This window comes from Anopheles stephensi, chromosome 3, assembly GCF_013141755.1.
Source record: "Anopheles stephensi strain Indian chromosome 3, UCI_ANSTEP_V1.0, whole genome shotgun sequence".
Lineage (NCBI taxonomy): Eukaryota > Metazoa > Arthropoda > Insecta > Diptera > Culicidae > Anopheles > Anopheles stephensi.
This window is the reverse complement of record NC_050203.1, coordinates 79,392,220-79,413,551: the sequence shown is the minus strand read 5'-3', so window position 1 is coordinate 79,413,551 and position 21,332 is coordinate 79,392,220. Positions and strand designations below refer to the sequence as shown.

Below are 21,332 nucleotides of genomic sequence, written 5' to 3'. Positions count from 1 at the left end.
CATCACCGACTGATCATCATCGTCATGCGTCCTCACGTTCTCGACCTTCATTTTCGGCCCAAAAGCCTCAACCAAACGAACCCACGGGAGGAGGTTCCACTGGCGGAACTTCGCCCATTAGTCCTGCCCAAAAGCGTACTGCATGTGTAGGATGTGCTGGCTGGCTGTAATAAAAAATGTTAATCAACTATCTATTAACGAATGCCTCCACATCAACACAGTCCACTTCAACATCATCCCCACGGTCCTGTCCGCCCTCAACTGGATGGCGTGCGGTGGTACGATGTTGCGTAGCCAGTTGCGTGGCCCGTCCATTTCTTCTGCGTCATTGCCAAACGATCAAGCACGGTGCCACGAAGAAGGAACTGCCAGGTTCCGGAAAGCATAAAACCACCGGAGGAAGGAACATACCGGCGGAACGAGGTATAGCAAATGAAGTAGAAGAAAGTAAGCACACAACGAGGACAACAACAAAAAATGACAGCAAACTGAAATAACACACACACACACACAGGAAGCACCATTATCGCAAAAAAAAAAAAACGCAAAGAACCTATCACACCCGCGACCGGTTCCTTGAGGGCACATACGAAAAACAAATGGCGCCTCCTGCTGGTGTAATGGCGAGGCAGAAGAACGAGTGGCATCAACGTGTACCATCCTATTGACAGCGTGCTAACCGGAGCCGGATGTGCCTTGCCGAAAGCGGAAGACCAAACCGGGCATCATCATTCGTTCCCCGCCAATTGTGGGGGGGATTATGGGTGCGAGAGGGGGTTCAATGTGATGGGGAGGGAGCAAGAAACGTCCCTGTTCCCTTCTAATCGACACCCGACATCGTACTTGTGTGTGTGTGTGTGTCTAATGGGCGCCTCTCGGTTATTCATTGACTTTTAGCCATAACCATTCCGTTCCGTTCCGTTCAGACGGATTGCAGCGATAAAGATAAAGGTTTTCCCTCCCCAATCCCCGGCTAACCCCCCCTTCTCTCTCACCCCTTTACCTTCCTCTAGAGTGGCGTAATAGGGCTGCGTTGAGATCGCACGCTGAGCGCTCAGTGCGTCCACTGGTCGTCTTCGAAATGCGCCACCCCGATGACCCTGTACGTGTGTCCTGCGGGTTGCATAACTGTCGGGCGCACAGCACCAAAAACGGACAGGTGAGCCGGTAAATTAATATCCATTTCGATTGGAGGTCACCGTGGGCTACCTTACCTGCCCAAAATGATTGACGCAAACGGTAACCCGAAAAGCGCACGCCACTTACAGGCACCAGACATTTAGCTCCAAGCGCTCCGAAAACAGGGAACATTGTCCGCAATAAATTTTAAGTAATTGTTTTACAAGTTTTTTACATCGCTCGGGTCCCGGGGTGATCTTGACGACGTTCGTGCCGGCAAGAATTAACCATCAAACAATTAGAGAAACGTCGTGACCGGTCGCACGCAAGATACAGCCACGTTCTTTAGCGTGAGCATATTTTCTATCCCTGCCCATAACGCAATCGTTCATAACTCTTGGTATAGGTTTTGTGTTCCTCTCGGAGTCGGTGTGTGTGTGTGTGTGCGTGTGTGTGTGTGTGTCTGTCTATTTGGTTTGTGGTATCGTAATTTTCACCTCAACACACACAAACCACTTCCGCTAGACAGCACAGTGAGCTCGGTGAGTCTAGCGAGCCTTTTTGTTTTCCACTTACGTACGGGTTCGTACTCGCCAAACACGCCCGGGGAAGGATTATGGTGTAGTCGGCTACCGGGTGGTCGCGGCCATTATTAATGTAGTGTATGTGCGAAGAATAACGAAGAAAGTTGGTGCGCGAAAAGCGATGCGAAACGAGCGAAAGGATTTGCTGCTTCTAGGGAAATCGGGAAACGAGAGGATGGGCATTGTGGAGACCAACAGGAACAACAACAACAGCAAATGATTGATGGAAGAGAGCGTGCGGAACATTTCATATCGGTGTAGGTAGCGCTGGGAGAGGTGGTCGAGCGATAATGGTGGTTATCGTTTACATTTCAACAGCAATTTAAATAATATAGCATGATCAGAGGTTTTACGCTACGACAAAAAACAAAAACTCTGATCGGTTTTTCTAGGAGGTAAGGGTCGATATTTAAGGAAAATTTGATTCACTCTTCAACTAATTAAATCGTTTAAAAATTCTATTCATCCAGATTTTAATTAAAAATGCTTCCATGGAGCTCCAATTGTCCTAGTAAATAGGATACAGCGATGTGCGATGCAAATAGCATACATTTTGGCGCCCAAACAGTTCATTTGAAAGCAGACAGCACTTCCCTCGCTGTAACTCGACCAATTTTTAACATAGAAAAATGGTTAATACCCCAAAATAAAGGTACTTTTTTGGACTTAAAAAATATAACTAATACTAAAAAATAAAACATTAGTTATCTGGTGAATTCTTAGACTTTTCCTGGAACACCACTCGTCAACCGACTAAACGACATCAGCTGCCTTTTGTTTCCAGATGCGAGCAGTTTGTGAAACCGTTTTGGATGCTCTGTAAGATAAGTTTCCTTAAATTTAATGTAAAATACATTTATATACGTTGAAAAATTACCACAATATAAGCGATAATGATGAGTATCCGATTTCTAAATCTACAGAGCTTAAAGAAGGTCATTTGTGACCTTTGAACTTAATGTTCCTTATGCCGCAAGTAAAGGGTTTTATTTTAATTTAAAACAAACATTAAATAAAGCGTATACTTTTGTGTGAAATAATTTTCCTCTTCCTGTTTACCTTAGTCTTTTAAATACACTCGACTGGAAAGAAAAAAATCATTGGACTATTCGTTTGCAGGACAAACCAGCAACGAAAAACTGAACTTGCCATCATTTACACGTGTAAAACAACCAGTCCCACCTTCTCACCTCCCCGCCACCCCTCTCCTCGCTCTCCCACCCTTTACAGCTGACAGTAAAGTGGAGTGGCGTACGATTTAAGAATTGTTCGATGTTTACCATTTCCGTTGCCATTTGCCGAAGCAACCGTTCTAAAGTGGGCCACAGCAACGATCGCGCTTGTAGTGTTGGTTTGTTTGCTCGAAAGTTTAGCAGCTTGCAATGCTGCTACTGCTGCCTTCCCTACCAAATTTCCGATGTAAATAAACCCGCAAACATCGCAACAGTAACGCGGTTCGCCTTTAGCATTAGGGTCAATTTGTGAGATTTTTCCGCCGCCCATTTGGTTGATTGTTTGATGGCGAGCGATGTTGTTTTTCCGTGCCGTGTTTCGTGCGCCTTTTTCAAGAGGCTGCTGCTCACCTGCTCGCACCCAAGACACTGAGGTTGAGGGCTCGTGCCATATAATTATACGTCCCATGCAGCTTAATCGAGCCTTCCTTCACCATCTTCCATCGCACGAGGCCGTCTGTATGCAAACTTTGACTGCTGCTGGAGCTAGCAAAGCAGACAGGCACCTTTGCCACTTTCGATGTTTTTCACGCGCGTACGCCGAGTGGCAAAAGTGTGGCCAAACATGAAAATAATTGCCAATACGTGGCCTGATTCCTGGTCGACCTATACCACATCCAGCACACGTAGGCGCGTGTGAGTCGGTTCCATCGGAAAAGGCGATGGCGAAAAGCAAAAAAAGCATTCCATCCTTGGGGAATGAAGGACTCCCGGGGAAAGGGAAAGGGGTCGGTCGGGACCAATCCCACTTGGTCGCTGGTCCGGAATGTTCGTTTTAATATGGTGAGAGGTGGAAGAAGAAAAACAAGGGGCAAGAAGAGAAGGTTAATGTTCGCTAGAAGGACGAGTTTGTGATGCGTGCCCTTTTCTTTTGGCTTTGGACGGGATGTAGTAAAACTGAAGCTAGCAGCAGCAACAACAACAACGACGACGTACGGCCCCGGTAAGTCTTCGGGGCAAGTCCTGGGCAGAATGATTTACGAGAGCACCGTTGGGCACTATTGAAGGGAAGTGGGAGCGAGAAGGAAAAGGGGAGAGAGTCAGGAGGTGGAATTGCTATGTACGGACATTTAAGCGGGCAGTCAACTTTTCGCCACGCATACCGGGACATGGGAGCTATCCGGGCGATTCCTGTTTTGGTTGGGGGATTTTTTTTTTTCGGGGGGTTAGAGTTTGCTCCTGACGAAAGTACACCGAAACACCTTAATCGTGTTCGTGTGTCTGTGGTCGTGGTTGTAAAATTTGTGTACTCAGCATGAACGGACGACATTTCGTGAATTCTCCACTGTCACTGTGAAGTAAGGTGCTCTGAGAAAGCTAACAAGGATATGGGGAAAGGTTGATAAATGGTTATACGATGGTTTCAACTGCTTGTCGTTGGTGAATCTAGATGGAATAAGAAATAAAAATTTATCATTGAATTGTTGTATAAAATAGATATTCATATAACAGGTATTTTCCATTAAATGTTGAGATTCCCTGAAAACTATTGACATTCCATTTGCAGCCGTTCGGAACAATTGATTAATCATGTCTATAATATTGAGATAAATATTTTTTTTTTATCAAACTATAACACCAAGCGAATTCAGTCTAGGGAGAGCCTTGATGCTCCAACATTTCTTAAACTAGCAGATCTACTGTTTATAGTGTACTTGCAGAGGGGCTCCATGATTGCATACCTTTAGGCTCTAAAAACTCTAAATTTACCAGTCATAGCATGCTTGCATAGTGTTTGGATGATTGCATACCTTTAGGCTCTTCTTTTCTTATTATTTTTCATCTAATTTGTCTCTTCAACCATGAGTGAACTTGGTCTGCCTGTACTGGCTTCCCTTGACTTTATATTACCCATAGCAGGATAGGCAGTCCTGCGTACGATCTGGATGGGATTTGATTGCCGGGCCTGCCGTGTGAAGACTGGCGCTGTTACCGTTTCGACCACCGAACCGCCCTTTTAAGGCTCTCACAACATTTAATCTAACAGATAATGTGTTCATAGTATACTTGCAGATTGTCTTGATTATTGCATACTTTTAGGCTCCAATATCCCTTAATCTTAGTATTTTTGTAATCTAGTAGAATTGGCTACATTTAGGGACACTTCAATTAAAAAACACTCTTCAAAGGTACACCTTCTTATGGTGATCATTCCAAATAACGAATTTTATTCATTTTTTGATGTCCTCTCTTCAATTATCGAATTAAAGATTTGCCATGCAACATGAATCACATCGAGAGCTTTGAGTGCTTTTTTATCCGAAGACTTCCGTATTCCAACTAAAGCAAACTAAATCCTCCAAATACTCTATTGCACACACATACCCATACACACATAGTCGTGCGAAACGAAAGAACATTCTTTTCTGGCAGTCATTATTTAGGGCATCGAACAGAGGGTGTGCGAACGGGGGCCCATTGCTTCAATCGCATGCATCATCGACAACATTGCGCTAGACTGCACCATTCCGATTTCACCATCGAAGTGCTGCCGAAGTGTGGGAGTTCGACTGCTTCGTGCCAGTGTGTGCTCTTCCAGTGCTCGCGGATGTGTGTGTATGTGTGTGTGGCTGATGGAAAAGCTTTTCCGAGACGGGAAAAAGTGAATGAAGAACGAGCTTTAGTGGCCCTTCGGAGTGATTCGCGGCATACTCCGGGAGGAAATATCCGAGGATAGAACCAAGGCACACTTTACTACACGTTGGAGTAGGACGGTGGAGCTTTTTGGTTGTTTTTCCCCCTTATTTACCCACCTCAAAAGTGCCTCTCGTGAAAATCGGCTTTTCTCTTTTTAAATACACTCACACATAAACATCCTGCTAAATGCGCTGATGTGACCGTATTTGGGTCGGCGTGCCGTGTTTTGTCACATCGCCTCCGTAGGCTCCGTAAGCTCCGGCACAAGGCTCCTGCAGTATTCCCTGTGCTAGCTTCATGCGTTTGTAGCTGTGTGTGCTCGCGGTAGGAGAGTAAATTGAGGACTCCGGAGCGATGGAGCCGGAGAGCTTGCGCCGTAGCTTTTCACGCCAAGCACAAACACACACACACACGTTCATACGCACGGAGTGTATTTACTGCCAAGCACAAGGGAACGATGGAGTAGAATGTCGGACTCGGCTTGGAATGTTTTGCATCGGACCTAAGGGAAAGATGATCGTCTAGTGCCGGGTGTCTTCTTTGGCTATTTTTACCTTCGCAGGAATTTATATGAATCCTATGGATGTGGAAGCAAGGATAGAGAGTGAGGAAATAATTTAATATGAATATTTCAAATCAAATTATGCTCCAGGAGGTTTCCTTTGGCTTGAGTTGTAGTCACACGTTCAATCGAAAGTATTATTATCTTCATATATTATAGAAAACTGTGTTTAGTTGTAATAAATAAACTTGAACCGAAAGACCTTTTTCATCAAAAAACCAAAGAAAACATGTTTGTCCGTCTCCTCAATTTTCGTTAATCAAACTGGTGATTCATTCTTACTTCCATTATTGTGCGTCTAATCCCTTTTCGAAAGGGCCGCCCGTCGATCGTACTACTACGAGACCAAACGCTCCAGAAACCGCATACTATGTTTTGCCTTTCCTGCGCCCGTGAATGAAAAAGGCAGCGGCGAACCTAAGCAGCGAATGAAAGCTAAAGCTTTTGTAGTAGGTTCGCCACGGGTGTTGCTAGTGTTGGTGCTGCTTGTCCTTTTTCGGCAAATGGTAACGACACTGTTTGTCCGATTTGATTTACAGCTGATGAAAACTTCGGGAGAGGATGAGCGTAAAATAAAAGAGCGAGATGGAAAGACATTAAGAGAGTGCTTTTATATTTTAAGAAAGAGAGAGGAACGAAGCTTTCAAAGCTCACCCTAACGATTTCGATCCTTATAGATAAAGCTCTCTTTCTCTCTCTCTCTCTCTCTCTCTCTCTCTTGCAAGTAGTTGTCTACTGAGATACCAAAGCACAGGAGAGGGTGCTCACACACTACTCCATCCCACTCTAATTCGCTCTTTTCTCACGCTCCCCGAAAACGATCGTTCCGTATTTTTTCGGGGAACACTTGGCGATTCTATCGACAAAATTTTCCACTCCGACGAGGTGTTCCGGATACGCGTCGGGCCGCGCGAAGAGCAAAAAGAGACATCCGTGTTCGCTTCCCAGGCAGGCTCGCTGCTCGAACAAAATCCCCGAACAGGGCTCCGACAAGCCGGAGAGCCTTTTCGCAACGCGAAACCCCGAGCGCTGCATAGCCCATCCGTGCAGCTCTCGAGCGCGCGCTGAGTCCTTGCCTGTTAGTTCGTGCGCGTCCACTGCGATAACAATACCTCGGTTTGAACCCCCTTTGTATATATAACAAACTAAAACCAAAAAAAAAAACTATACTAGTACGGTTTTGTAACACAATAACACCATTTTGAAGAAAAAAAACACCCCCAACCGAACCCCTCCAACATTGTTTGTGTGTGGCTAGCTGGAAAACTTCCTCCCATTTGCTTGGATCCTTGGTGTGGCTGTGTAGCTCTACGAGCAAACCGATCCCAGCGTGTGTTGAGTGTGTGAGTGTTCTGTGTGTGTGTGTATGAGTGTTAAGGCGAGGGAAGTGGGGGAAAGAAAAATCCAAGTTGCCACACTGTGTGACAGCGAAAAGAAAAATCAACCATCCCCGGCAAGTGTCCTCAAGCTATCCCGACCAATAAAAGTAGCTGAAGTTAGGAACCCTTGGAAGTCCTGGATTCGTTCCTCCTTGGAGAAAATAAAAACAGAACCCAGCGACCCAGGGCTTTTCTTCTTCCTCCTGTTATGCTGTGTGTGCGTGGCTTGGTGTGTGACAAGGTCCCGTTGTGCAGTGTTTGTAGTTCGCGGTGAAGTTCGCAGGGCTGCCGTTTCTGGGCTGGTCCTACGCGTTTGGCAGCCAACCAAGAAATCTCCACCAGGGAGCTCTGGTTGTGTGGTGCAAAAATCGGCCCAGAAGCCTAGACGTGCCTAGTTCCGCCGTGTCGGTCGGTCGGTCGCTGTGTCGCTTGTGTTAGTGATGTGGTACAGCTGTGGTTAGGTCGGTTTCCCGGGCCGCGCACTGAACACGGCTAACAGCTGCCCGGCTACGCGGCTACAGGGAAAGCGCGCACACCTACAGACACGCACCGCACGGGACGGGAGTTTTGTTCATTTTTGTTTCCGATTTTTTTCCCATTAAGTATTGGTTGTAGTTCCGGAACCGAACCAACGAGTGTTTAATTTGTATTCACCACAATTTTTGCAGCTCATCGATCTGACTGACCAGATGTAGTGTGTTTTTGGCGAATCTGTTCCCATCAAGACCCGTTCGCCCTAGCAGCGTCGTTTCGTAATAATATATTAAAGTGCGGAAGTTTAGTGCGTCCTAACCACCTGAGAAGCAGGAAGTGAGCACACACACACACACAAACGCGCGCGCGTCCACACGTCCCCAGACACACACACACACACGGGCACGCACTATTCGTGAGGCGTATCGATAGGGGCGCACACGGTACAGCGCAGTCCAGCAGGAACGGAATCCCCGCACCCCGGCCCGGCCATGCCCTCGAGGACCCGCTACCCTTGATAGGAGACGGCGTTCCTTTTTGCCGGAGAAAGGATCCCTTTTTCCTGAAAAAAAGGACGCAATGAAGCCATCACCGCTCTCACTACTGTCGTCGTCGTCGTACACGTCGAGGTCCTCGTCGTCGCTACCAGCGTCGGTCGGTACGATGCACCAGCAGCCAACCGCAGCGTGTCGTAGCCGAAAACCAAGCACTACTACTACTGCTACTATAACCACTATTACCGCTACTACTACAACTACTATTACCACTGTCGATAATAATAATACTACCACAGCCACCACCATGCACCGTGCCGGAACCGGGGTCGGTAGTTGGGGCCGAAGGGAGGCGGAGGTCCCGTTGGATCCTTCCCCTTCACCATCACCATTATCATCACCACCAACGATAACAGCAACAACAACAACACCACCACCACCACTACCAGTGCCGGCGTTACTACCCTCCTGCGATGCGATGGAGCTGCACCAGGACGCGACCTCCTCCTGTCACAGGCGAAGGCGCACGGTGCGACCGAGCAGTACCAGTGGCAGTTCCCTCAAGTCCACCAACGCCTCCCCGTCGTCGTTGTCCTCCACCAGCAGCACCTTCAACAGCACCGCCGCGTTCGGCAGTAAAGCGAACCCGACGGCCGGTCTGAAGGCGGGCCGAAAGATGTCCCTTCGATGCGTGCCTTGGGGCCCGAGGTTCGGGGTGACGACCCGGGGCAGCCGGCTGCTACCGTTCCTAGTGCTCGGGCTTGGCCTCGTTAATCTGCTGCTGCCAGCGAGCCCCGCCAGCGCCGAATCACTCTCGGATATGGCGCTCTACTACGACCAAAACTCCACATCACTGCTCTCCGGAACGACGCTGCTGCAGCTGTCAAATGGTAAATAGTGTTTGACCTCTTTGTAGACAGACAAACACACACACACACACACACACACACAGAGAGACAAACCCAATTAGGACCTCCTGGTAGAAAGGCTTGATTTTTCGAGTCGACCAAGGACAAATTCGTTGGGGAAGACCATGTCCACGCTTCTCAATTTTTACTTGGGTTGAAACACAATTTTTAATATTTTTGGGATAAATCGATAGTCGCGATAATTTTCGGGGATCCTGGATTCTAGGAATTAGTGTACCTTAACGCCGTTACTTCGCAATAGAAGAATGTGTTTGAGTGTTTGTGTGTGAGAGGCTAAAGAAGCGAGCGAGAGAGAGAGAGAGAGAGAGCGAGACTGTGTGTTTGTGTGAGAGAGCAAGACGTGAGCAGTGGGAATAAGGATGGATTCTTACCAAGCCAGTCCTGGTGACTTCTATTTCGCGTGTGTTTGTGTGCGTGTGTGAGTTGTCTGTTATCTTTGACACACACCAGCAAAAAAGAAACGAAACGAAACCTTCTTCCAGAGGTCACTACGTAGAGGCATTTGGCGCTTCGGTACACAGCGGTGACAGCTAGTGGAAGCTCAGCAGAAATGGGAATTTGTTTATGTTATACATTTTAACACTGCGTTTGGAGTTATGTAATGATGAGTTCTCGCCTGGAATCTCTTTGGGATGAAATTCTACTTAATTCACGCACATTTCATGCTCTTGCGTATGTATTTGTGTGGAAATGGCGGGACTGGAATCACTGCTCAATCAATCACCTTCTTCAGCAGAGCAGAATTGTAAGGAAATTTCAAGGCCAACCCGAACCAGCGACCATCGGCAGCGTGTTCTGTCGAATCATTCCCGTGGTCGCGATGGGTCGGATGATGCGACCGCATACTCTGTATACTGAACCGATAGGAGCAGTATATTGGCTACGCTTCCCACAATTACGAAACCCGCAAGTTTTTCTGCCTGTTTTCTGGTCGTCGAACGATGTGGACGGTGTGGTTGTCATCGTTTTGTCCTCGCGTAGCTCGCGTTGTTGCGCGTCGTTAGGGAGTATCGATTATCAGGACACCTCCGTGCAACCCCAGTGAGGGACCCCGGTGATGTGGTGGGTGATCGAGAGAGCGCGGAGGTGTTTTTCCGTTCCTTTCGGGGGATTGGGAAAACCAGTTTTCATAAAGTAGCTTCAAGGTGCAGCAAAGAATCGAAAGGATTCACGGAGCTCACAGGTACGGAGCACGATGAAGCAGGCTCGTCTGTTTGGTCCCACAGGAGGGGGTTATTCCCTGGTTTCCGAACGACCGGAGGGAATACGGCCGATGCTCTTGCTCTTGCAGGGTTGTTTTTGCTCCAGCCATCACGAGTTTCCGAATCGGCTTGGAGCTGTGTATCCTTGTGGCTGCAAGTGCGAGCGTCGGCCAAAGACTTTCTCCCGGCTTGGGGCCGTTGCTCTCTCTCGCGTGTTCTCCCGGTGGTATGTTTCACGTGATTTGCTTGCTTACGCTGCTCGACTGCCTGAAGGCGAGCTTTTATTAGCAAAGAGAGAGAGTGAGAGTCAGGCAACTGAGAGCGAGAGAGAGGGTAAGAGCGTGAGAGCGTAATTAGGTAAGGGGAAACGCTAGGAAACTGCGAGGAGAAGTGTAGTTAACCGAATTGGGTAACACGTGCTCTAATGGCTACGCCGTGAAAGCACCCGTACAAGTGAAGCTTTATATGATATGAGCATGCTTTATTGAGAAAGATAGCCCTGAGTTTCTACTAGAACGAATCATGTTGTCTTGAGCAGCGCTGGTATTGAAGTCGAATAATCGAATTAATGCAATATTAGAGTTTTATAGCATCTCTATGACAAATTATTGATGGAAAAAGTAATGAGCAGAACATTTTAGCAATAATTTTGCTTAAAAACAAGATGAGATTAAAAATACCATACAAAGCACTAGGCGCCTCCATTGCAAAATGCATTGTAGACGATAATTTTTGTTTTTTTTTTATTGATGAAAGACGGCCTGGCAGTATAACTGACGATGAAATTGATCAGAAATTAATTTTGTTTAAAAAAATGTATCGATAAAGCAAGGCTAAGGAGAAGCATTATTATGCTTTTAGATTTTTTTCCCATTCAGACTAGGCGCCTCCATTGAATATCATTTCAATTGCTGCAGTAAATTAAAATTGTTAAGACTTTCATGATGATTAAGACAAAGCAGAAAATATTGTTCAAAATACTCACTCAAAGATGTGTGAGTAATTGCGGTACAAGCGACTAGGCGTCTCCATCGAAATATTTTATGGGATGCTCATATAATAAGCAAAAATCGTTTCGAATAATTTTTTTGGTCTTTTTATGATCAAAAGTACGGCCATTTGTCAAATACATTCCTTCACTGTAAGCTCTCTACCTGTTTCGCTCTTTACTATTTCTTCTGCTTACCCCCATGAAACATAAACAAACACTTAATTCCGATTGCGAAGCACACTCGCGCATTCTGCAACAATACGTCCACACGGAGACGATTCCGTACCGAACAATGGAACAAAAATAGACAAAACAACACACAAGCAGAACAAACGTAAAAAAAAACTTCCCCTCTTATAGCCATTTTGTTGCTGAAGTGTTGATTATGAAAATAGCAACATCCTTGAGCGGAGAGAGTTACATAACAATAACAGAGCCCCGAGTCCCCCGTGAACCAAAATCTAAACCTCGAACATTTCCACGGTGAATGAACGGCATACCAAGGCGGGTGTTGAGGATTTTTCATTTTTTTTTTTCACCATACCCCTTATGTTAACACAACAAAAGTGCCTCATTAGGGGAATGAAAAGCGTAGCACGAAATAAAGCTCACATTTATCGCACGGTAGCTCGGGAACAGTGTGAAAAAAACTCATCTTGCGTTTTTGCAAATGCTTAAAATTATATCCGCTCCTCCCGTTTTGTCTGCCCGATCGGCAAACGGGCAAACATTCCTACTGAAAACTAAAGTTTTCATTTATCCTGCAACTTTTAACCTGTTTCGCTTTGAACGAGAAGAAGCAGGAACAAAAAATAAACCGAACCCCAACGACAAGGTAAATCGTGAAAAACTTTCACTTTGCAGTCTCGCGATGCAATAATTTCGCATGACCGGGTTGCTTCACTCGCTCGTTCGCACACTCACGTTCCCCCTTGGACGACATTCATCTTCAATCGGATTTGGATTCGTTCGGTTCGGTACGGCACAAGGCATCGCATTTGAAGGCGATGAAAAATGAAACAAATTCACAAAATGTCAAAAGCGTTTAAACTCATTAAAACTATTCCATTTCCACCCGCGCGTTACACGCTTCCCCGTTTCGGGGGGCCATGCTCCGGGCAAGAAAAAGTTGCGATTCGGTGAAAGCTTTCTGGTTCGTAAAATTCGACTCTCTCTTCAGTTCACAATTATGATGACGTTAGATCGCAATTTTAACCCAAGGAAGGCTTGCCTTAACTACTTTTTGTTCCACACAACAGACGCTCTGTGAATTCTCTAAAGGGAAAAACTGTGATCGTAAAATTCTAAAATAGTTCCAGCAGTAGAAGCGGCCATACAGGACACACACACATAGATTGCGGATAGAGAAAAATCGATAAGTAAAAAAATGTCTTTAATCCGATTTTGGGATGCCGGTGCCGGAACAAAGCACTACGATCGTAAATGAAATAACACCCAATCCCGACTAACACCCTGCTGATGAAGGTGAAGGTGTTAGCCCGGTAAAAAGGAAAAATTCCATCCCACAATACATTCCATTCCACCCGATCTGGGAAGAGACACACTCACAAGCCTGAAACCCACTTCCAACTTCGCGACTGTGTGTTAGCTATGTCACGCGAATGTTTGTCTAGGAATAAAGGGAGGCACTATTTCGAGCCTCCCCGACCGGTAGCCGCCTTTCCCGTGCTGGATCGTGGTAATGAAAAACTTTTATTTGATACACTCGTCTCCCAGCACCACATGCACCCTCCGGTTAGTTCCGGTTAGTTGGGATGTGAAGGTGTGAAACAGTCACAGCTAAAAGGCACATTGACGCAGCCATTGCTTCGCCTGTTTTTGGTGGGTGGGAATGGTCTGCTCGATTCCGTGCGCAACGTGATTGCTTAACGAAACAAATGAAACATTCCTCCGCAATGACAGCGAATGTAAATGTCAAACTCCTATAAGAAACATCATAAATCCCGGTACTGGCATGAAATAGCGTTCAGGTGATGCGTGCCCCGGTTCGGGAAATGGAAATGGTGAGGCTCTCTGGGTGCTGTTCAACAGTAGCAGTAGCAGTAAATGATGATCATTACAACGTTCCCTCCCGTGGCTGGGTTTGAGGTGGAAGCAAATCGAATCAGAGAATGCCATGTTTTTCGTTTCGTAGTCATCGTGGTTGTCGTCGTCGGATGATGACCTTTTGGCTTACAGTAGCTTCCCGAGATTCGCGATTTAGGAGATGGATGGATTCTCAGATTTATTCTATGTTGTGTTTATTGTGTAGATTTGAATGTTTTATTTTTTGGAAAACTGTCTAAAGTTGTGTTAGTAGCATATGAAATATCCAGTTTAAATTATCCAGTAGGAGATTTATGGTGTACAATGCTCCATTCTACCTTATTGTTTTTGAATACCAATAAAGAACAGAAGTGGGCTTATGAAGACTTCAGAATCAACGTCAATTCTATTTTTTGCATGGTTTGAGGCTTGGAAGTTATAAAAACTTACTTAGTATAGCAATGACAACCTAGCTCCATCCGATCCAGTGCTATCACTTCAGTTAGTTAGTCCTGGGTACGCAATTATTGGGCTAATCCTAAGAAATTCCGCTGAGAAGAGGCAGTATCGTCGCTCTGTGATTCGCCCACCAACGAAGCGATGTTATCAGAGGCTAATTTGGATTATTATAAAAACTACGTTGTCTCCAATATAGACAGCTACAGCTGAAACATGTTTCACTAGAGCATAGGGCTATCGTTCAAAATTTTATGAAATCTTCTGATTGCCTTAAGTTAAGTTTAATGCAATTATTATGGTTATACGGCTGAATTCCTACGAAGCTGATCGATAGTTGTTCCAATGTTTGGTCGATACCGATTAAAAAATCAGTCTTCCATCTAAGAGTAACAATACGCAAAAATACGAACCTCGAGTGTTTACTGTACTAAGAGAACGAAAGGAAAATAAAACTGACAATAAAGACACAATTTGAATTCACTATCTGTTTGACTTTATCCATAAGTCATAATCTTCTTCCTTTTCTAATCAAACATTTTTTTCTCGGAAAACCCATTCAGGTAACGCGTTTAGTGACCTTTCCCTGTACGGCCTTCAACTTGAACCGGCATTAATTCTTTTCCGAAATAGTTGAACTAAAGTATCGATTTAAACTCTTTCTGTGCCTTTGTACCTTTTCATCCTTTCCACCGAACCAAATGGACAGCCCAAAAAGAAAAAAAGAACACACACACACACACACACACCACAAAAACAACCTTCCATTTTCATGTTTGTTATGCTTTCGGGTGTTTGGTGGTGTGTCTTCGCGCTCTCCACGAACCCTGGGCATGGGAATGGGGGTCGGTATGCGAGTGTGTACTTACGCGCCACCACCAAACCACCACATTGCGTATTGACTTATGCAAATAAGCAACCATAAAAGCCCGGTACTGTACTGTCAGCATCGCAGCACATTGCTGGTACATGCCCCTCCACCCGGTTGTACAATATGTTCTCTTGCGCTCAAATGTATGGAGTGGGGGTTTTTTGGATCAAGATTATTTCCAACCCAGAACGCCCCTTTTCTCCCCACCGCCGAGGTCGAAGAGGCCTTTTATGTTTTATGTTGCAGGCAGCCCGGAAGGATTGCGAGGGAAAAGGATTCAACAACATGCAACGTCAAAAATGATTCCGGTCAACACGATGCTGAAAGCACGGTGCGATTCGAGGAGGTCTGTTCTTGTGTTCTTAAGAAGCATTCTTTGCCGTGTGGATTTTCCCCAAGTTTCACTCAACTTAAAGATGGACTCGATATTATGAAGCAGTTTTGTACAATAACGAACAACAGAAACATGAAGCGAGCGACATCGGTTCGTTATGTTTTATTTATGCGAAATCATCCCTCCCGATTCCGAGCTTGTGTGTCGCCTGACTCGGCTTGCTTTGCAAAACTTATTTCGAAATATTTATTATATTCAACTTCGGCCGTTCGGGCCGGCCACCGCTTGGAGACGGGATTTCATTCCAATCGTTTCGTTTTCGAAGCCAGAACGCGATGCTCCACAGCATCCACCCCGGCCGAGGAAAGTCGAGTGACATTCAGCATTTTCGGTAGCGTGAGATAAATAGCACAAGACAGCCTGATTGGGTGGGCCAAAAGCCAGGGACGCGCTGGAGGTGAAATGTTTAACGAGCTCGCATAGGCTGCTCGCAAGGAACGCGGACGGCGGACCAGCGAAACCCCGGGCCAAAGAATCAAGAAAAATCGAACACATCAACGAGAAAATGTTTGTTTGTGTTTTGCATACTCCAACCGAACCATCGCATCCTGCGAGCCTGAATTTACCGAGCCCGAGTCGGTGGGTTGTGGAGGAAATTTGTTCCCTCTTATGTTTTCCAATCAATTTCGACAAAGTTACGTCTGATTTCGTTCGTCGTTTGCGAGCCGTACGGTGTGTGTCTTGCCTGTTCTCGTTTTCGCTGCTTTTCCTACACGCCTCAGATGGTTTTCGATTGTTTTAGATTTATCAACCACTTTACTGGTTTGCTGTTGGTGGGGAGTTTTTGTTTCGGTGAGCGTCAACCCCCTCTAAGTACTACCATTGTTACATGCGTTCTCCACATTAACCTTGACGAGTGCTGTGGGGATGGAGAACGGCCTTTGCTTACACTGTGGAATGGGTTTTGTTGTTTGCTCTTATTGGCGGATGGGGCTTGTTGGCGTTGGACGATAAATTATGATGAATTATTGAAGAACTTATTTTAGTATTTGTAACTAGAAGAAATCAAAGTTGTGTGATTATAATTTATTCTACAATTTTCGATACTTCATACCTCATATGAAACATTTGAACACTCGTTGATCTCAAGTCTTGATCGTTGTTACAACATAAATCATTGGCAGCGACATCAAGAATACGTTGCAGCTGTCAAGGCCGGCAAACAGGGCGAGAAAAACAGCGTACAGGTGTTAAAAACATATAAGTCGTAGATGGCATTTTTTATCAATAATCTTACACTGTTTAAACTTGTGAACACTTGTGACATTAACAGACTTCACATTAATATTAAAATTAAATCAAATTTTTAATTCAAAGGATTTTTTTATCAAACAGATTTCAAAATGTTGGAGGCATCGAGAAGTATACCAACTTTGAATGGAAATAAAAATAAATCTACTATAAATTACATAATCCATCCAATTTTGATAAATTTTTCCATCCAAGAAGCGTTCTACAAAATATGGCTTGCCTTCTGGCCAAAATATTCTGGCAGTTAGATAAGGAAACACCCTCTATAAAAATGCGATCTTTTACAGGCTTTGTCAGCCTCTCATACTGAGTTATTTCATCGTAGACTGGTGTCAAGTTTTGTGCAAAAATACCAATCACCTTTACCATGTATTTCAAAGTAGAGACAAACACTCTGATCCCTGGATCAATGTTTTTACAACGATAAGGCCACCTGGCATTGATTGATGGCAGTTTTGCTCATCAATTAACAAACCTATTAAACAGTTTTCGAACGATTTGGCCACAGAAAACACTTCTTCTTTTTGTGTGGCTCTGCAGCCTCGAGAGAACTTGGCTTGCCTTGCCATTTCTGGCTTTCCGTGATTTAATTGTATCCGTAGCGGAATAGTCTAAGTAGGTAGGCTTAACATAAGAGGTAGCTAGACTAAGAAGAGTGAGAAAGAGACCATTCAAACGACACAATATATGCCAAACAGAAAAGTTTAAAAAGTATATTTATAACAGTACCGGCTAGAAGCATCTATTCATGACACTTAAAAAAATCTAATAGCGCTATTAGTGTTCTACATGGTTCTTGAGCCTTCAAGGCATAGAGTCTCTTACTAGCTTGATAATGCCATCAACTTTAAGCTATACGTTACCATTATAAAACCGTACCTTGTCCCCTTATTTTAAATAAGATGATGTGTGTTTATCATGTGAAGCTGTCGTTAAACAGCAACGATCAGGCTAATTAGCCAAATGTAGCACAGATGGACACAGACATTTCTGCTGCTGCTGCTACTGCTACTGCCATGACCCAAACACTGACCACGGCCACGTATATGAAGCAATATGTTGGTATCGGTGTAGTGCTCCATTTGTTACCTACCCACACACAATTCATTACACCATCGCACCATCGGGTCTGCAATGTATTCCCCAACATCACTCCGAACGGGGCCGAATTCCCCAGCTGCAACCGAAAAAGTGCAAACGAGAAAAAACAAATCAGCGGAAATCGCTCACAATCTGCGGTGTGTAGCGCCACACGGTGAGCAGCGCATACAAACACGCAAATGAAAATGGTCATTATGATTTCAGTTGTAATGTAATGCGCCAACCGCGCGGATGCCTGGTACCGAACCAGCAGAACGTTTTCGAAGGTTCTCGCTCGCTCGGCTCGGGCAGGATTCAGCGATTAAATAGGTCAAGTGATTGTACTCCTTCGCTGCCGATGAAACATTGAGCCACCACTACCGAAACCGGGCGATGCCAGGCTAGGTCCTTAAAAAATCGCTGCTGCCACTGCTATTGTAGGACGGTGCGCGACGATCGCACAAGCCAAGCACAATACACAGAAGGCACCATGGAAAACGAAGAAAAAAAAAAGTGCCTCGAGGTCACGAACCACGTACGCGGTAGAATGAAGAAGCCTTCCGTAGCCCCATAAGCAGTTCTAGCCGGAATCCGGTTGAGGGTGTATTCTTTTCTGCGCCGGCAGTTGCTTGCAGGCGGTCGCTCCGTGTTCTGTGCGCTGCGGACGAGTGCCTTTCGGAAATTATCATTTTATGTGCGATATAAACATGAGATAGCTCAGCACAACAGCAGCAAGGATAGTTTTGCTGCCCCGGTGCTGGAGGTCGAGTGAATTAATTCACCCAAATGGAAGACACTCCAACGGTCGCTTCTCTACAAGTGGAGAGAAACCCTTTTTGTTGTAAGACATCGGGATAGAAAGTGGATAGAACACACACACACACAGCCACTGTCACACAGACAAACACACACTGCAAACAATGCATGGAATTGTTTCTTGAACCAGCCGGGGCGGATCCGATTCGAAAGCATTTGTGCGACACATTTGTGCCGATTGACAATGCTCATGTCCTAGTTTTTCTCTCTCACTCTCCTTCTCGGTGGGGACAGCCAATTTCGGCAACAAACTATCAAGGATTGTTTCTTTATCGAGGAACGAAATAAACTAAAATGCGCCCCGGGGAGCTAAAAAGGGAGCGAGCACCGGGGATCGAGTTGTGCCCCATAACTAATGGTGAGCTCTATCTAGCTCCATCCATCTGACCGGGTTCGTGAAGCATCGTGAAGGAAATGGAGAAATTTATTAGAATAACCTTGAGCGGCATATTCGAGCCAGAACCTCTGGTGGGTAGCTCTGATGATGATGATCGGCAGATAAGCACACGAACAGGGTCTGTGGGCAGCAGCGGCGATATGTTCGAAGCCAGGATCCAATTAACAATATTTGTAGCGTGCGCTGAACAAATGAACAGATAACCTATATTTGGAGTTGAATAGTTATGGAACAATGTTACTAAATGAAACAGTTGTTCGCTCAAAGTTCCATTCGCTATTTTCGAGGCGCCTAAAAGTATGCAACGGTAATGTCGTTTGTATTACAGGAATTAAGAAATGAACTGATAACGCTGCTCAAGACGAAGTGAACAATTCACTGGTAGAACTGGATAGAAAAACTTCATTCCTGTCATTGCTGGAGCTACTATTGCCTAACTAAAAATTGCCTAACTGACTATTCCGCTACAGGATTGAATTCAGTCAGGGAGACCAGAAATGGGTGGCCGAGATGGTTTACCGAAAGGTAAGAACGTCTAATGGAGTAAAATGCAAACATTGTAAAAATATTGTATACTTTCTGGCGTGTCTGATTAGTTTTATTTACCACCTGAGATTTTAATCAGTTGTCATTGTTACACTGAATGCATACCTTCAAGGGGTAAAACTGTGTCTCTTGCTTCCGAAAAACGCTTCATAAATAATAAACTTAATCGTCAGCTAAATGAACTTTAAAAACCGAATTCTTTGACCTAGTTTCAAAATCGACTTCTAAACAAAAAAAAAACATCTTAACTCTTCATACCTATTCTTGGCTAATTTTACCACCGCACCACCAAAAAGACACCCAAAAACGCTTAATGAAAAACATCCCTGAAGCTATATGCTTGCCCATTTCTAGGAAAATGGTTCATAAATTCACATCCCACCCGACGGGTACCGAGCATCAGCCCGCACGGGGATGGTTAACAAGGGATAAGCGCAAAGATTCAATTTCTTCTCGTGGCTCACAAAACCAGGGGAGAAAGAAATCCTTTTTTTTGGTAACCATGGTTACTCGTGCAATTTTCCCGCTTAATTCCGAGCGAACCGGTTTTTACACCAAAAGGTCAGATCCGTTCCCCCGTTGTTTTGGGTGTGCTGGAAGCGGGAGCGAAGTGACAAAATTCTTCGTTCTTTGTTCCCTGCTGCAAAACCCTGATGTCCCACGAGTCTTGCGGGTTTGGTGAAAGTTTTTTTTCATCCGTTTTCATTAGTCTACAAGTAATACCGGAGAGAGAGAGAGGGAGAGAGGACAAAAAATCTGTCACATGCTGCAATCAGCACGAACCGCTTTACTTTTCTTCCTCGGACCCGAAACAATTGCCCGAGAAGTTCTAAGCACCGTCACGTGATGGGGATGCTGGGATAAGATACTTGCGGAGATGGAGGGCGACCCGAAGAAAGAAGAGCAGATATATAATGAAATCCTCTTATTATCGTGAATTATCGTAGGATTACATTGTGCCCGTCTCCCGTGGTGGCGGGTAAATGCGGGTGGCAGCACGCGCCTGACTTGCGACTGCCAATGCCATTTCTGGATTCCATTAAGATATTATGCCCCCCCCCCCCCCTGCCCCGTAATGTACCTCACCGAACGAACAGACAGTTAAATTTGATTAGATAAATTTTATGACCAATTATGACAGTGCTTCATATGCGCTTCATAATCCTTCGTGTCTCGGGTCGTCAGCAGCATTTTTCGCGACGCGAGCTTCAAGGACGCTAGGACAACCATATCGTGCCGTTTAATGGCCACTGATTGGGTGTGAAAACTGGCCCGAAGTCAGCGGGGGTGCCCAATTTTATGATCTTTACTGGTTTGTGCCTGCTCAAGTGTGTGTGTGCGTCCGTGGTACCTATGGTGCCATGATAGGGACAGGAATTTCCTCTTCGCTCTCCGATTAGGCAAGCAACTTTGTTGAGCAATCCTTCATGCTTTGAAACATATTTATCGCTGTGGGTTGTTTGGAGATTTTTTTTCTTTTTGGTGGGAAGTTTAAGAAGCTCGTTTCGCTGTACGTTTTGCTTTGTGCTTAAAAGATAAAACCAGTAACCGGTATGATGGTAGCAGTAGAAGAAAAAAAAAACGCACGTCCTTGAGTATTGTGGTTGAGCCGAAATGCTAATGCGAATGCGAAATCTAAATTTGAGTAGCGGAATGCTGGCGTACGAACGGTGGCAGATCTCTTGATAACAATCTTTATGGAATTATTTTTGCATTTTCCCGGTACACATCATAAAGCGGAGACTAAAAGAGGAACGAACAGTGTGCGGCTGCAGCGTGAAGCAGTGCAGAAGAAGAAATCGTTTCTGCCAAGCGGCTGAAATTTTCATACCACACACTTTACTTGGTGAATGGGAGAACAACCACAGAAAA

The 21,332-nt window shown here is 45.2% G+C and overlaps 1 protein-coding gene across 7 annotated transcripts in view; it reads left to right on the top strand.

Annotated features, from left to right (window-relative positions):
• Positions 1 to 6,965: 6,965 nt before the first annotated feature.
• Positions 6,966 to 21,332, top strand: part of LOC118509128 (sodium/potassium/calcium exchanger Nckx30C) — a 78,167-nt gene continuing 63,800 nt past the window's right edge. For 3 of the 7 annotated variants that reach the window (XR_004905843.1, XM_036049327.1, XM_036049323.1), the window contains exons 1-2: positions 7,021 to 7,477; positions 8,182 to 9,371. Coding sequence is in view for 6 of the 7 variants with exons in the window: in XM_036049327.1 (XP_035905220.1) it covers positions 8,567 to 9,371 (805 nt within the window). In the remaining variant the exon portion in view is untranslated. Of the gene's footprint in view, positions 7,478 to 8,181; positions 9,372 to 21,332 lie in introns of all 7 variants that reach the window. The other 4 variants (XM_036049325.1, XM_036049328.1, XM_036049326.1 and 1 more) reach the window with 4 other exon arrangements.